Source organism: Acinonyx jubatus, chromosome X (genome assembly GCF_027475565.1).
Source record: "Acinonyx jubatus isolate Ajub_Pintada_27869175 chromosome X, VMU_Ajub_asm_v1.0, whole genome shotgun sequence".
NCBI classification, from domain to species: Eukaryota; Metazoa; Chordata; class Mammalia; order Carnivora; family Felidae; genus Acinonyx; species Acinonyx jubatus.
In genome coordinates, this window is record NC_069389.1 from 70,977,029 (window position 1) to 70,993,172 (window position 16,144).

Genomic DNA, 16,144 nt, shown 5'->3' on the forward strand with positions numbered 1-16,144 from the left:
CACAATACTCTATCTCTACCCATGTCATTGCAAATGGTATGATTTCATTCTTTTTTATGGCTGCATAATATTCTATTGTATATAGATACGACTTCTTTATCGATTCATCACATGATGAACATTTGTTTTTTGTTTTTTGTTTTTTTTCCCACAACTTGACTAATGTTGGTAATGCTGCTATAAACACTGGGGTGCATGTATCCTTTCAAATTAGTACTTTTGTATTATTTGTATAAGTACCTAGTAGTGCAACTGCTGTATTGTAGTGTAGTTCTATTTTTAACCTTTTGGGATACTGTTTTCCAAGCTGCTTGCACCCGTTTGCATTCCCACTAACAGTGTAAGAGGGTTACCCTTTCTCCACATCCTCACCAGTCCCTGTTTGTTTCTTATCTTGTTGATTTTAGCCATTCTGACAGATGTGAGGTGATATTTCATTGTAGTTTCATTTGTATTTTTCTGATGATGAATGATGTTGAGCATCTTTTCATGTATCTGTTAGCCATCTGGATGTCTTCTTTGGAAAAATGTTTATTCATGTCTTTGACTCATTTTTAATGGGATAATTTGATCTTTTTGTCCCTGTTTTTTTTTTATAATATTAGAACTTTAGTTTCTAAAATTGTATACATTATGATTTCTAATGAAATATAAGTAACATTCAATAAAAACTAATCAATATATCAATATTATCTGAAAAAGCTTGAGAATTATCAAAATCAGCCAATTTTAAAGAATGAATATTTTATGTCTTAACAAAAACATCTATTTTGGTTAAAAACCATTTGCAGCTCAATCCTTTAACTTAACTGACTTAAAGTCATTCTCAATTCAATAAGTAATTCTAATAAATTAACTGAACATATTTGTATGTGTTAATTCTTTAAAAGTTCCATGTGATAAGATTGTCTTTATTCAGTCAAGTGACAGTGACATGAAATACAGATGACCTGTAGGGAAGAGGGCAAGAAAAAGTAGTCAAAGTATATTAAATTACTTCTAATATTAATAATTCCCTGATGCAGATTAGAAAATTAACTTTTTAACCTCTGAAACAAGGAAGATCCAGGGATCGATCTTTCTGTGAAACTCAACTACATGATAAATATTTCAAGGTAAGAAAATTGCTACAGTTATTTAAGATTTGAAAATAAAAGTTCAAGTAAATAAAATCAAACAATAGATAGTCACATCTAAAAATAAAATTAACATTATAATTTTAGGATTGAGATACAAACAAACAATATTTTGTTAGAATTTAATGCAGACCTTAAAAATTTCAACTTTCTAATGTTTGGATTCTCTAAATTTTCTTGGTGAAATTTTCTCCCTCTTTTTTCCCACCCCTAGTCATTGCTTAAAATTTGAGTTTTCAAGAGAACTTGGGTAGTTCAGTAGGTTGAGCAACCGACTCTTGATTTCAGCTCAGGTCATGATCTCAGTTTCATGAATTCGAGCCCATGTCCTCTGCACTGACAACACGGACCCTGCTTGAGATTTTTCCCTCTCTTTCTAGCCCTCCCCTGCTCTCTCTCTTTCTGTGTTTCTCAAAAATAATAAATAAAAAAATTAAAAAAATTCCAACATATTTATGAAATAATAGCATTGTGGGGAGAAAAATATTATAATGGACTGATATTTAATATGTTATCTAATTGTGCTATTTTTATTCATATGTCCTAAATACAAATGCCATATAGTCTATAGGAACAACAGTTATATAGTTTAAAGATTAAACTTACCACAAATTCCAAACATGAAAACTACCTGTTAAATTACTTAAATTATTAAGCTAAGTATTAATTTCCTGTTTGTTATCTTACTCTAACAGACAAAACTTTCTGATAAACAGCTTACATTATTTTTGTTGCACAAAATGAACTTGTCTTCCTTTTTAAATTATGAGACTGAAACTGAGTGTTAAATCAGGATGTGCATAAAAACACAATACTGTTGCCTCATGGAATCAGTGTTAGTTATTTTAGTATCTATTATAAATGAAACAAAGTAGGCAAATGTCTTGCTATAATTATGTTTTTGTAATGCTGTATTGATATTATAAATATAATTTTAATGTTTAAAAGTAATAAACTCTTGGGGCACCTGGGTGGCTCAGTCGGTTAAGCGTCCGACTTCAGCTCAGGTTACGATCTCGCGGTCCGTGAGTTCGAGCCCCGCGTCGGGCTCTGGGCTGATGGCTCAGAGCCTGGAGCCTGCTTCCGATTCTGTGTCTCCCTCTCTCTCTGCCCCTTCCCCGTTCATGCTCTGTCTCTCTCTGTCTCAAAAATAAATAAACGTTAAAAAAAATTAAAAAAAAGTAATAAACTCTTAAGACCTAATTACAAATATTTGAATCATAGACTGAATGAAACAGATGGCCCTTCCTCAGAAACACCCTCATTCAGAAACACCCTCACAGACAATCCCAGAATGTTTGATCCAAAGTTTAGACACTCCTTGGGTAAGTCAAGTCATGTTGTTATATAAAATTAGCCATCACAATCATATAAATAGTAGTCTGCACTGATGAAAAACTCAGCATGTATGCTATGTTCTTTTAGTAAGTTTTACAACAAAGTAAGTGTCGATTAAAAAATTAATATCAAATCAAATGTACAAAAGAAGACTCGAGAATATGCACAGAAGAAAGTGTTTACCTTGAAATTAAAAACAAAATAATTCCAAAATAAAACAATTTAAATTTCTCTTCAAACTTAACTAAATTTTTCTCTACAATACTGCATATTGCAGTGCCGCATGTAGATCCTTTAAACCAATATATTTATTCTTTATTTACACTAATTTACTATATTGCCAAAAAATTTTCAGTAGTGTCATCAGGCAGCTACCCAGAAACCATAATATATTCTATCATAAACTCTAATTTCTCACTATAAATATAATCATCATATAAACCATTTGAATCATTTCTTAGCTGTGTCAAATACATAATCACATTTTATAGATTTGTCTATGATCCACATTAGCCATTGAGTAGATTTTACATACTGGGCCAATCTGTCTGTCTCTCTCTCTCTCTCTCATTTATTTGCTTTTTTAAATCATTTAAATTTATCTATTTAAATTCAAATTGGCTAACATATAGTGTATTATTGGTATCAGGAGTAGTACCCAGTGATTCATCACTTACCTATAACACCAGGTGCTCATCCCAACATTACCCATTAAAGGATGTCCGTTACCATTAAGGATGGACTCATCTTAATGCCCATCACCCATTTAGCACATCTCCCCACCCACCTCCCCTCCAGCAACCCTCAAGTTGTTGTCTGTATTTAAGAGTCTCTTATGGTTTGCCACCCTCTCTGTTTTTATCTTATTCTCTGTTTTTCTTTTCTTTCATTGGAGAGTGGATAGAAAAGAGAATGAGATATGTCTTCCATAATATTGACATATGATATAAGCTCTCAGAGCTAACATCCACTACCAGTAGTAGGTAACCACTACTTTTAAAGTGTTTTATCTCTTTCTCATATCATTCATAAAAGTTATGTCACTTATGAAAGGCAGTTGCAGTGTTGAGCAAAATGGAGGAGAGCTGAAAACTTAAGTTTGAGTGTTTATTTGCCATTTATTGCACAGACCAAACAATTCACATAGCCTGTTTTCTCATCAGAATAATATCACCTCCCATAAGATTACATTGATGATGACTTAATATTTTTTTGACTTAATGTTTGTGAAAGTGTGATGTGCTGTACAAGTGTAATGTATTATTAGTTGTAGTACTACTTCCATTATTTTGCTGTTGGTGAGAGGATTTTCAACCAGGGACATCTGCTACAGTAAAAATAGAAATCCTCTCTCAATTGTTTGCCTTTGTAGCAAGAGAGACCTTCATTTAAATAGGCACGTTAGCTTGGAATTTATGGTATCAGAGTTTCCTGATGGGTCTATCAAATGATGGTTTTTGTATGAATAACTTTAATATTTAAGCTAACTCAGTTCCACAATAACTAAATCCTGAGTGGAGCTGAGAGAGTGATTTGATTCAACTAAGATCTCCCCAATTTATTTAGAGGCCGTTTTAAGCTGCTTTCAGAATATCTATCTGTTGTGCAACATAAATTACCAACTAGACATGTTTATTTCCATTTTGGAAGTATATTTTATCACATTTAAAGTTCGAGATTTTTACTATGAAACATGTTAAAAATGATCATTGTGTTGTCATAGAAAAATATCCAACATTATAATTAAGAAAAAATATATTGGTGTTTTGATGAAAAATAATTGAAGCACAGCTACCCGAAATTTGATACTTGATGAAGTGCAACACTGTAACAGAAGAGAGAAATAAGGAATATGTAAAATTTGAAAGCCCCACTCCCCTCCATAAAAAAAACAAACAAACTTCATAGGAGTCTCTTTTAGATTGTCCTAAATCTGTATATTGTTATCCATTGTAAAATGTATCTTTGCCTTGCTTAATAAAAGATAATGTTTTTCCATAAGAGAAAATAGTTTTTCATCAATCTGTCTTCATCTCAAAAGAATTCAGTATGTTGCCCCTCAAATGCACAGCCAGCTACCTCTCCCAGGTCTTTTTTTTTTTTTTTACGTTTATTTATTTTTGAGACAGAGAGAGACAGAGCATGAGCAGGGGAGGGTCAGAGACAGAAGGAGACACAGAATCTGAAACGGGCTCCAGGCTCTGAGCTGTCAGCACAGAGCCCGACGCGGGGCTCGAACTTACGGACGTGAGATCATGACCTGAGCCGAAGTCGGCCGCTTAACCGACTGAACCACCCAGGCGCCCCTCCCAGGTCTTTAAGGTAGCCTCCACCTTGAAAATTTCCAGCCTTCCTCTTAAGGTTTTTGGCTAAAGACCAACTGAACACCAATCACTTCTGGAGTCATAAGCTTTTGCCACCTACAACAGGTGGGAGAGAAAAGCACTGGTATCAAATCAGACACTATCCATGCAGCCTGTGAAGAAGTTACAGTCCTTCCTTCCGTTCAGTAAATATTCCTAGTGTAAACACTTGGCTCCTCAGCTTCAGAAGTCTTCCCATGCCCTTTGTCACAGGCAACAATAGTATCTATTTGTTATAAATGTATATATCTGTCTTTCTGGCCTTTTCTGAACTTTAACAAAGTGAAATGTCTTCATATGCTTATTTTGTTTAAGAAGTTTCCAAAGTACAAAGTTTCAGTAGTAGACCTTTCTTTTCTAGGAACACTTCATCGAGGTCATAAAGAACCAAGAATTTCTCCTGCTTCCAGCTAATGAAATTTCAAAACTTCTGTGCAGTGATGACATTAATGTGCCTGATGAAGAAACTATTTTCCACGCTCTAATGCAGTGGGTGGGGTACGATGTGCAGGCTAGGCAAGGAGACCTAGCAATGTTGCTTTCTTTTATCAGACTGCCATTACTTCCACCACAGGTATGGAAATTTACCAAGGTAACATATAGTTCTAAAATACCCCTAGGCCTTAATCCATTCCTTATTCGTCTAATTTTATCTTATTCAGAGGATTTCTGTTAATTGAAGTGTAAAGTATTTGTTTCCTAGAAGGACATATCCAGCTTTTAATTTCACACTATATTTGATGAAGAAAGAAAACAAAGACTAAAATAAACTACAGCTAATCCCTAAATTTTAGCATATTCATTAATTTGTTTCCTCTCTCGCCAAACAGCACTTGTAAGAAGCAGAGAAAATGACCAGGCTCTTTTTTTTTTTTCTTTTCCTGCCCACCTTCTAGGCAAGCTGATAATAACCAGTATAATAGCATCCCAGAGTAGAGTCTAAGAAGCAGTTAGAGTCTGGATAATACTAACATGGTTAATTAGCTGCTATGATTGAAAGTACATCATAAAATCTTCATATGTACTACAGCATCATTATAATGGCATCCTCATCATGTATGCTGAAGGATTATAGTAAAAATGATTCTAAAAACAAACACCTTTGGATATGATTCAGGATTGACCTACCTCATACTGAATTTTAGTAAGTGAAGTTTAGTGAGGTTGGAGTGCAGTCTCACTATATACTTCTACCATTGGTAATAACCACATTTTTTTCTGTTAACAAATTAATCAATAGAAGATATCAATTATATATCATACATATGAATATATTGCACATATGCATATTTCATATATTATACAGCCTGTGACTAAAGTCATAAAATACCATCCACATTGGAAAGAGGAACATTTAGTGGATCAGTAGTTTCTAATAATTAAAATTAGTCAATTTCAACAATTAAATGTTATTAAAAATAGAATATTAATTTCCTGATGATTACTTTTTTTCTTTTATCTGTTAATTAAATCCATGAAACTACATGTTTACTCTTGAGAATCTATCCATAGGGAATGAAACAACTTTGACTACCCTTTTGGGTATAGCAAATTTATCCAAAGGGCAGAGCAATAGTAACATTAAAAAGAAAAATGTTAAAATATACATGTAATTTTAATTTTTTAAAAGTTTATTTTTGAGAGACAGAGAGAGACAGAACATGAGTAGGGGAGGGGCAGAGAGAGAGGTAGACACAGAATCCAAAGCAGGCTCCAGGCTCTGAGATGTGAGCACAGAGCCTGATGCAGGGCTCGAACTCACAAACCACGAGATTATGACCTCAGCCGAAGTCGGATGCTTAACTAAGCCACCCAGATGCCCCAAGATATACATATAATTTTAGACCCAAGGTTCAGAATCATTGGGAATGTTATATTTGTGTGAATGTGTGTACACTTATGTGTGTTACTCTGATGAGAGGATCTATAATATTTATCAGATTCTCTAAGGCAGTACTTTACTGCTCAAAGTGTCCCTGAACTAGCAGCATAGCATTGCTTGAGAGCTTGTTAGAAACTCAGTTTCTCAGGCACTCACTACAGATCTACTGAGACAAGTTATGAGAGTGAAGCCAAGGAATCTGTATTTTAATAAGTTCTCCAGATGATTCTTAGATATGCAAAAAATTGACATGACTTGGTATAAAGGATCAGAGCCCCTTAACTTTACAGTGCTTTGTCTATATGGTGTTCTTTCAGCAAACTGATTAGTTTGGAACTCTCTTACTTTATTTGAATGAGGAGAAATTTCCAGCCCTAACACATAACCAATGGTTTTTGGCCTCCCACCCCTGAGTATGTCTTATGCCTAAAATGTATGCTATTGTGAACTTTTCCAAATGATGGTAGTGGTTGGTAATGGCATACAGAATATAGTCCTTCCAAAACAATTTTAATAGTGACTTTAAACACATATTCTAGAAATTAAATATATAAATAAAATGTTGGTAAATCTCTGAAGAATATTTTGAAAAGAAATTACATAGTTCAGTTTTCAAACTGATTTTAAGCAGCATATGGATTAAGGAAATGTCTGGGGTCTCACCAGCTAAATCAAAGTGATCGATCAGAGATTATAGGTGAGATAAGAACTGAGCACTGCAGAACAGGAAAGTTCAGGGAAGCTTTATGGAGTCAGGTTAGCATTTCCAATCTCAAAAACTACTTGCTATTCCTCTCAATGCTCTATGATACTATAGAGCCAAAACTCCAATGAACCAATATAAATGATCCTTGGTAAAATTCTGAAACAATCTCTTCACTTCTCAACTCATCTCAGGAAAAATATTTTACTTAGCCTTTATCCCATTCAATGAGGGTCTTATTGTCTGCAAGGTAATGATGATTAGAAAGGATTGAACATCTACAATTGCTGATGTATTGGCTACTTACTAACACATATACTTTACTCATGTTCACATGTACATGTATAGATAAAAAGCCATCTGCTTTCAGAGTATTTTACAAAAGTCATTTGATGATAAAGATGCAGTCCTTTGTGGGTGATATTACTTTATTTTAACTGGGAATGTTTGTATCAATTTCTCTAAATCTACCAATAAAGTGCCTGCTTATTTAGCTTCATACAGCAGACTGGAAGATACTTGCTTTGTGTAGACATTGGCCTGCTTTCACTAACCCATTTTATGAGTATCTTTTCACTTTAACTTCTTGAAATTTTATATTTATATATTCAAAAGATGAATAATATGTCAAATAAACCTGAACAGATCAGTAGCTACTGCCATGAGATCGTTAATCATTTGAAATCATAAGTGAACATAAAAATTTACTAAGAATAAAATATGTTACTAACTTAAATTACTAACACTTTTACATTTGAACTAGCTCAAGTTTTCTCCAAAGTTACATAAACAAAAATATGTTCTTTTTAATGATGGGTTCTTCACTTCATATACCATGCATCATTACTTTTCAGTTACTGGTGGATCTTGAAAACAGCTCCATGTTTACTGGTGATCTTGAGTGTCAGAAGCTCCTAATGGAAGCTATGAAGTATCATCTGTTACCCGAGAGACAACCTATGATGCAAAGCCCTCGGACAAAGCCTAGAAAATCAACTGTGGGGGCACTTTATGCTGTGGGAGGCATGGATGCTATGAAAGGTAACAGGATTGGTTTAGAAAGTATCATTCAAAAAGGATTATATATTATCAACACCCCGCAAATTATGAGGTGGCATTAAAGCCATATTTAAATGTGTGCATCTAAAGCTAATTTTCATAAACAGCACACTTCATGTAATTTTGCAACTTTTTTCCTTACCTTAATAGGATATAATCCTTTAATTAGTGTTAGCAAAGCTCTTAATAGGTGCTTTTATTTTATGGCAGTAATTTTTAAATTTGAGTATTTCTTTTGTAATGTAAGATGTTTTCAGGGAAAACTTACTTTCCCTGAAAATAAAGGGAAAGGTTTAGCAAATTTGCATAAAAAGCATATTTGTTTTTTGAAAGAAATAGAAGAGGGGTCTCTAACTCCTTGCTGTCAAGTTCCTGTTAGAGGTTCAAAGACTAGTTACAAAGAATCTTGAAGTGTTGATGCTACAGGACAGACAACGGGTTCTAAACACAGGTTCACCTGCTTGCCACATGAAAATCAGTAGTCAAGAGGTAAGTGATGATGGGAAAGGAGAGGTGCTTCATTCAGAATGCCAGCAACTTGAGAAGACGGTGGACTAATGTTCCAAAGACGATAGTCCCAGTCTAAATGAAACCAGAGTGTTTTAAGGAGAAGGTGTTGGAAATCCTGGGGGCTATGAGCAAGCACCAGCAGGAGAAGCTGGTGTTCAGGTAGTTAATCATATCAACATAATCCTGAACAGACTTGCTGGCATCAGTGGTAGCTGCTTTCAAAAGTGATTAGACCTTATCTTTTGGGGCATTATGGTCCTTCATTCCTTAAGGCCAAAGGTCTGCAAAATCTTAAGGAATGTAGGTTAGTTCTGTTACAAACCAAGGGACTTAGGTCAACAAACAAGGAGTGCATAAGTTTAAAGTAAGTTAACCCTTAAGACTGATTGAAATGCTGTTAACATTGATAACAAGATTAGCAATTTAAACTTGGAGTAATGATTTTACATAAGAATTTTATCAAAGGGAATAAGGAAAAGTTTCTGAAGCCTTGATGTTTTCCCTGAATCCTCCAAGAACATATTTATCTACATCTCTGCCTTTTTTACTTGATTTCTTAGTCTGTAGACCCATGTTTCCAAAACACCTAGGGAAGGACTTTGTAATTAATACTTAGCTGTGTAGAAATTAAAACCAACCTACTTAAAATCTGCTAAATCATGCATATAAATGTTATTTTGTACCTTGTAGAAAAATAATGCAAAGGTCAAAATTCTTTGCTACTGGAAACCAATTATTTATTTTGAAATATGTAACTGGAAATTGAAAGACAGTATAAGAACTATGCCAATTAATTATAAACTTCTAACGAGAGCTTGTAAATGCAATTATTTACAAAGTAGCAAAATAGCTTCACAGAACTAGGGCTCTTCAGAAAATAACAATAAGAGTGAGGTACTATAATTAATTGCAAATTTGATAACTTGATTTTTTTCCCATTTTTTGAACAAAATGAATATTAACAGCACTCTATGAGGTGTCTAGTGTGATATTTAAAATTAAAGGGAACTAGGGGCGCCTGGGTGGCGCCCAGTCGGTTAAGCGTCCGACTTCAGCCAGGTCACGATCTCGCGGTCCGTGAGTTCGAGCCCCGCGTCAGGCTCTGGGCTGATGGCTCGGAGCCTGGAGCCTGTTTCCGATTCCGTGTCTCCCTCTCTCTCTGCCCCTCCCCCATTCATGCTCTGTCTCTCTCTGTCCCAAAAATAAATAAAAAACGTTGAAAAAAAATTTTAAAATTAAAGGGAACTAAAAACAAAATGCAAGCATAATTATACTTAGTTTCTATTTTTAATAGCCTAAACTGCAAAGGGGAAAATTGAACATTTTGTGCTCTTTTTGTCTGATTTTTTATGTGTGTTTCTTCCCTATTTTTGTTACTTTTTCAGCTTCTTGTTTAACTTACAAAGTTTATGTTATAAGTTTGTTACAAAATGAATATGTTACAAAAATGGTAATAAGTACCTACAGTTCCTTATCACTTTTTAAGAATGATTGAAATGTGAACCTATAATCTCCTTGATTCTATTACCACAATTTGATATGGAAGGAACTAAGGCCATGATTTTGAGACTCCATGGGTACCTAGTGTTTGCAGACATAAAAAAGTCCTATGGGAAATTGCAGACAACTACAATAATAGTAAAAACTACTATTGTTGAGTACTTGATTGGCATTTTGTAAACATAATTTCTAATTCTCACAATACTACACGATAGCATTGTAATTTTTCAGATGAAGAAACTGAGGCTCTTAAGGTTAGATAGCCAACCCAAGGACAAACATGTAGAAAAACTGAAAGTGGAATTCTTACTGAAATTATATCTTCCTTTTTGCTATACTGCCACTATTTTAGAAGAAAGTTCAACAACAACAAAACTGACGTCTCTCTTTGAGGGTCTTAGAATCTACTGAAAAGCCAGGGTGAACACTTAGGGAGAAAAAGAAAAGAAGGAAAGAAAAGTATGAAAACACCTAAATATAGCAAAAAATTAAAGGGGTAACATTTAAATAAGTCAATATTATATTTCCTTTATTTTAAAGCTCTAAAAATAATTTAAATGTACATGCTTTCCTTATAGTGTGTTATTTCATTTTTTAAAGATTTTTTCTTAATCATCACCTTTTGATGTCTAGGAAATGCAGTACTTCTTGAATCTTTAATATTCTTTTTGACTCACACAGTTAACTTGGAATTAGTTGCCAAATATAAGTATCACACAAGTGGCTGGGGTTAAGTAAAATTCTTACCATGTATATTAAAACAACCATCAGAAAGTTGTAAGTATGATCACAGAATCACAATGTAAAAATGGTCAAATGGCAAACTTTGGGCTTTTGTATGTAAAAGTATTCAGTAATGTTCCATTTATTAAAGACAATGAATTCTGACAGGCAGTACGTCATGGGGCAAATCAAAGGCTAATATAGTTGTTTTTATATCATTTTAGAACTAGATAGAGAAAAGTCACTAAATTAGATATGTTGACAATTATAGGAACTAGCATGTTCCCAACAATACTACAAAATTAGGTTGGTTTTGTTTCCTCTTGACCAGATCATAAATGAGGGTTGAATAGGAATTTAGAAATTAATTGAGAAACAATATTTGCAATGTTTTAGGGAAGATCTATATACACAGAAACATTATAAAATGAGCCCTAAGGGGAGACATCAGTAAAAAAAAAATCCAATTTGTTTTTCTATAAAACAAGTATAGAGCTGGCATGGTAAGCCAACTTACATATTGATTAGTTGAAGCAATAGTGGAGGCATGTAAATGGACTGTAAGAAATCTTCAGAGTTCAAGATACAGAACTACCGGTAGTATATTTTCATAGATAAAAATAAGAGATGTAGGGTATATATATTTTCTATATTTAATGTAATTCCCAGAAAAAATTAACTTGGTATTAAACAGACTTCTACATTCTTTCATTATAAACTTTCTGTATGCACTTGGTAAATGTAGCTTTGCACAATTTCCTGACTAATTACTTGACTATTAATAGCTTCATAATCTTAAGTAGAGAAATGTAACCTTTGTTTGCTAACCTAAATTGGCTTATTGGTAAATTCCAGTAATGAAAAGAGTTTGAAATAAAAAGTTAGAATAGGAAGAAGTGGATAGGAAGACAGATATGGGAAGATTGGAATGAGGAAGTAGAAAAATATGAAAACATTCAGAGAAAATGGACTGGTTGACAGAGTGAAAGTTGATGTGCAATTGTAGATATTCCAGTTTTAACAGTTTCATACAGAAATATTTAGTGTAGAAAATATATTTTTCTAGGTGGTATTTGCCCTCTCAGTAGTAAATGTAGTCAATTGAGCAATTGCTGATCTATAAATCAGAATTCATCCAAATCCACCTTATCAGTGAAAGATGGAGGTATTAAGGAGAAAGGATAATGAGTATCTACATATACAAGTTTCTCTTGTGAAAATTCAAACTTCTGAGACATAAAGGCTTACAGTGCACTATTCATCAGAAAAGATCTAAAATTACAGAAAAGAAATACATGGTCTTCACTAATCCAATATACATAGAAAAACTTTCAGAAGCAGACATAGATACAATATACTTTGCTTAAATTTTGGATTGATATGATCTCATACCATAGCATTATAATTGGCCAGTGGATACATTTCAGATGTAAGCATTTTCATCATAAGTAATGAATTATATTTTCTCCAAAAATCACTCAGTAGAATAAAAACTGAAAAGTGTTTTTTGCTTATTCCTATGGTTGGTTATATATATTTGGAATGAAATTCCCTAAATCTGTCAAAATCTGTGTAGGTACACTATATGTGTGGATAATAATTCTTTATTTCCAACCTTGGTAATTAATCAGAAACTTCCTTGTTGTGCAAAATCAAATTTCACTAAAATATAGCAGCAGCTCTTTTGAATGACTGGTAAAAATCATTGCTTAAAGAAATGGACAATTTATTATGTACCTAAAGGAGCTACAAAAAGAACAACAAATGAAGCCTGAATCCAGGAAAGGAAAAAAAAAAAAAGATTAGGGCAGAAATAAATGATATAGAAAATAAAAATCAATAAAATAGATCAATAAAACCAGAAACTGGTTCTTTGAAAAAAATAACAAAATTAAAAAAACCTCTAGCTAGATTTGTCAAAAAGAAGAGGAAAAGGACCCAAAGAAATCAAGTAACTATTGAGAGATGATAAATAACAACCAACACCACAGAAATACAAACAATTATGAAAAACTATATGCCAACAAATTGGACAATCTGGAAAAAATGAAAAAAAAATCCTAGAAACATATAAACTACAAAAATTGAAACAAGAAGAAATAGAAAACTTGAACAGACTGATAACCAGCAAGGAAACTGAATCAGAATCAAAAGGCTCCCAGTATGCAGGGGCGCCTGGGTGTCTGAGTCGGTTAAGCGTCCGACTTCAGCTCAGGTCATGATCTCTTGGTTTGTGAGTTCAAGTCCCACGTCGGGCTCTGTGCTGACAACTCAGAGCCTGGAGCCTGCATCAGATTCTGTGTCTCCCTCTTTCTCTGCCCCTCTGCCACTCATGCTCTGTCTCTGTCTCAAAAATAAATTTAAAAAAATTAAAAAAAATAAGGCTCCCAGTAAGCAGAAGTCCAGGGCTGGACGGCTTCATGGGCGAATTCTACCAAACATTTAAAGAAGAGTCAATGCCGATTCTTCTCAAAATATTACAAAAAAATAAAAATACTAATTAAAAAAATAAGGAAAACTTCAAAATTCATTGTATGAGGCTGGTATTACCCTGATACCAAACCAAGAAAAATACTTTGCTAAAAAAGAGAACTAGAGGCCAATATCCATGATGAACATGGATGCAAAAATTCTCAATGAAGTATGAAGTAGTGACGATTTACTATGGCAATAGTGGCAGTATGCTATAGTAGTAAAACGGACATTTTAGCAGTTGAATAGAAAATGAAATTTTATTAATACATAAAATAGGTAGTATCTCAGAATTACATTCTTAAATATAATAATAAATAAATAATAAGTAAGCCTAATCTATTTTAAATTACAATCCTTAATTTTAACATCATGTAAAATTGTATGAATTGGAGGCACCTGGGTGGCTCAGTCAGTTAAGCATCTGACAGGGTTTCAGCTCTGGTCATCATCTCATGCTTCATGAGTTCAAGTCCTGCATCAGGCTCTGCACTGACAGTGCAGAGCCTGCTTGGGATTCTGTCTCCCTCTTTCTTCCCCTCCCATCTCTCTCTCTCTCTCTATTTCAAAATAAATAAATAATCAAAAAAATACCAAAGGCCCATTTATTTATTTTTGAGAGAGAGAGAGAGAGAAAGGGCCAGAAGTAGAGAAAGAGAATTCCAAGCAGGCTCCATGCCCAGAACAGAGCCCAATGCAGGGCCTGATCCCACAACCCAGAGATCATGACCTGAGCCAAAATCAAGAGTCAGGCACTTAACTGACTGAGCAACCCATGTGCCTCCAAAGGCCCATTTAAAAGAAACTTTCACTCCTGTTTCTTTAGTCACTTGTATTTTAAATCAACACAGACACACACACACACAAAAAACCTGAATAAAAGAGCATAATCAATATATTGAATGGCCATAGGTATTTAAAATCATAATGGATGTATAAAGAGTCAGTAATAGATTACAAGATAATTTTTGTTGTAAATTATCATGTTTGACACCTGTATTAGTATTACTAATAGCATAACATATCCAAAGAATCCATTATGAATATACAAGCCATATATATTAAATAAGCTGTTTTATTCTGACTCTTCCATTTGGATCTGCTCGTAGCAAAATATTACCTTGCCTTGTCTGCCAGGTTAGAGAATCATCTGGACTACTTACTTTAATTTGAGTTGCAATCACTGATTCTATGCTATGAATTATAGGTACATAAATATAATGTGAATGATAACAACTAAAATTTTTTTATACAAACAACTTTTCCACTGTCCAATATCCCTTTAAAAGGTACCACTACAATTGAAAAATATGACCTCAGAACGAACAGCTGGCTACATATTGGCACCATGAGTGGCTGTAGGCTTCAGTTTGGAGTTGCAGTTATTGATAATAAGCTCTATGTCATGGGAGGAAGAGATGGTTTAAAAACTTTGAATACTGTGGAATGTTTTAATCCAGTTGGAAAAATCTGGACTGTGATGCCTCCCATGTCAACACATAGGCATGGCTTAGGTAAGAGCTTAATGTTATATAGTTTCTAAGGAATGCATCCTTAGTAGAGCTTTTTAAAAGTTAAATTCAGCTGCAAATTATTGGAGTTTTATTTTATTTTTTTACTTTAATCCCAGTATAGTTAACATACAGTGTTAGTTTCAGGTGTACAATCCCATACTAACATATATTAATTTCAGGTGTACTGTTTGGTGATTCAACAATTCCATACATCACACAGCATTCATCACAAGTGCATATTATTGAGATTTAGTCAAACCCTTAGTCAAAACCTCTCCAAAATGCTGAAAAGCTTAAGCAAATGATACTAACCTGTGAAACTTTTTTTTTCTTTTTTCGGATGTCATACTTGCTAACCCTGTGCCCCTTCAACCAGTATTTTTAAACATAAAAAGTTTTAGAAGGAATACATCATTGAGGAACATAAAACTACAATAGGAAGTTTTCTTCTACACTCAATTTAGAAAAACAAACAAACAAACAAACAAACAACTTGACTATGGAGAGTCATTGTGCTTCTAATTTGATGAATCCTGTCCCTTCCCATAAGAGGCAAGTCTGTATTTCAGGAAAAGCTTTGGGATGCAGGTTCAAGGCAGGGATGTTTAGAAAAACTGCTTCAGTTGAGAGCAACTCTAAGTTATACTTAAGCCAGAGATTTCAAGAAGTTAAAGAAAGATGGGGTGGAGACTTCTGAAATAGTCTGGAAGCTTTGATTCTCCTGCATATTTGTCATGGTACATCTTTCTCCATTCTAGACTCTATAAATTCTCAATATCATAGAGTTTGTTTAAAAAACAGAATTATTGTCTTTGTTTGTTTTTAAGAACTGACTTCAACAGCTAAAAAGTGGAATTCAGAAATGGTATTGTTTTTTTCCAAAATTGTTTAGAAAATTGTCTATTCATATTATAGACTGTGCAATTATTCAGCTCAACTGTGTC

The 16,144-nt window shown here is 33.7% G+C and overlaps 1 protein-coding gene across 1 annotated transcript in view; it reads left to right on the top strand.

The window, feature by feature from the left end:
• KLHL4 (kelch like family member 4) overlaps positions 1-16,144 on the top strand; it is a 121,836-nt gene that overhangs the window by 71,184 nt on the left and 34,508 nt on the right. Inside the window, 3 exon segments of the mRNA XM_015084587.3 lie at positions 5,199-5,411; positions 8,277-8,463; positions 14,976-15,200. Of these exon segments, the coding sequence (XP_014940073.3) occupies positions 5,199-5,411; positions 8,277-8,463; positions 14,976-15,200 (625 nt within the window).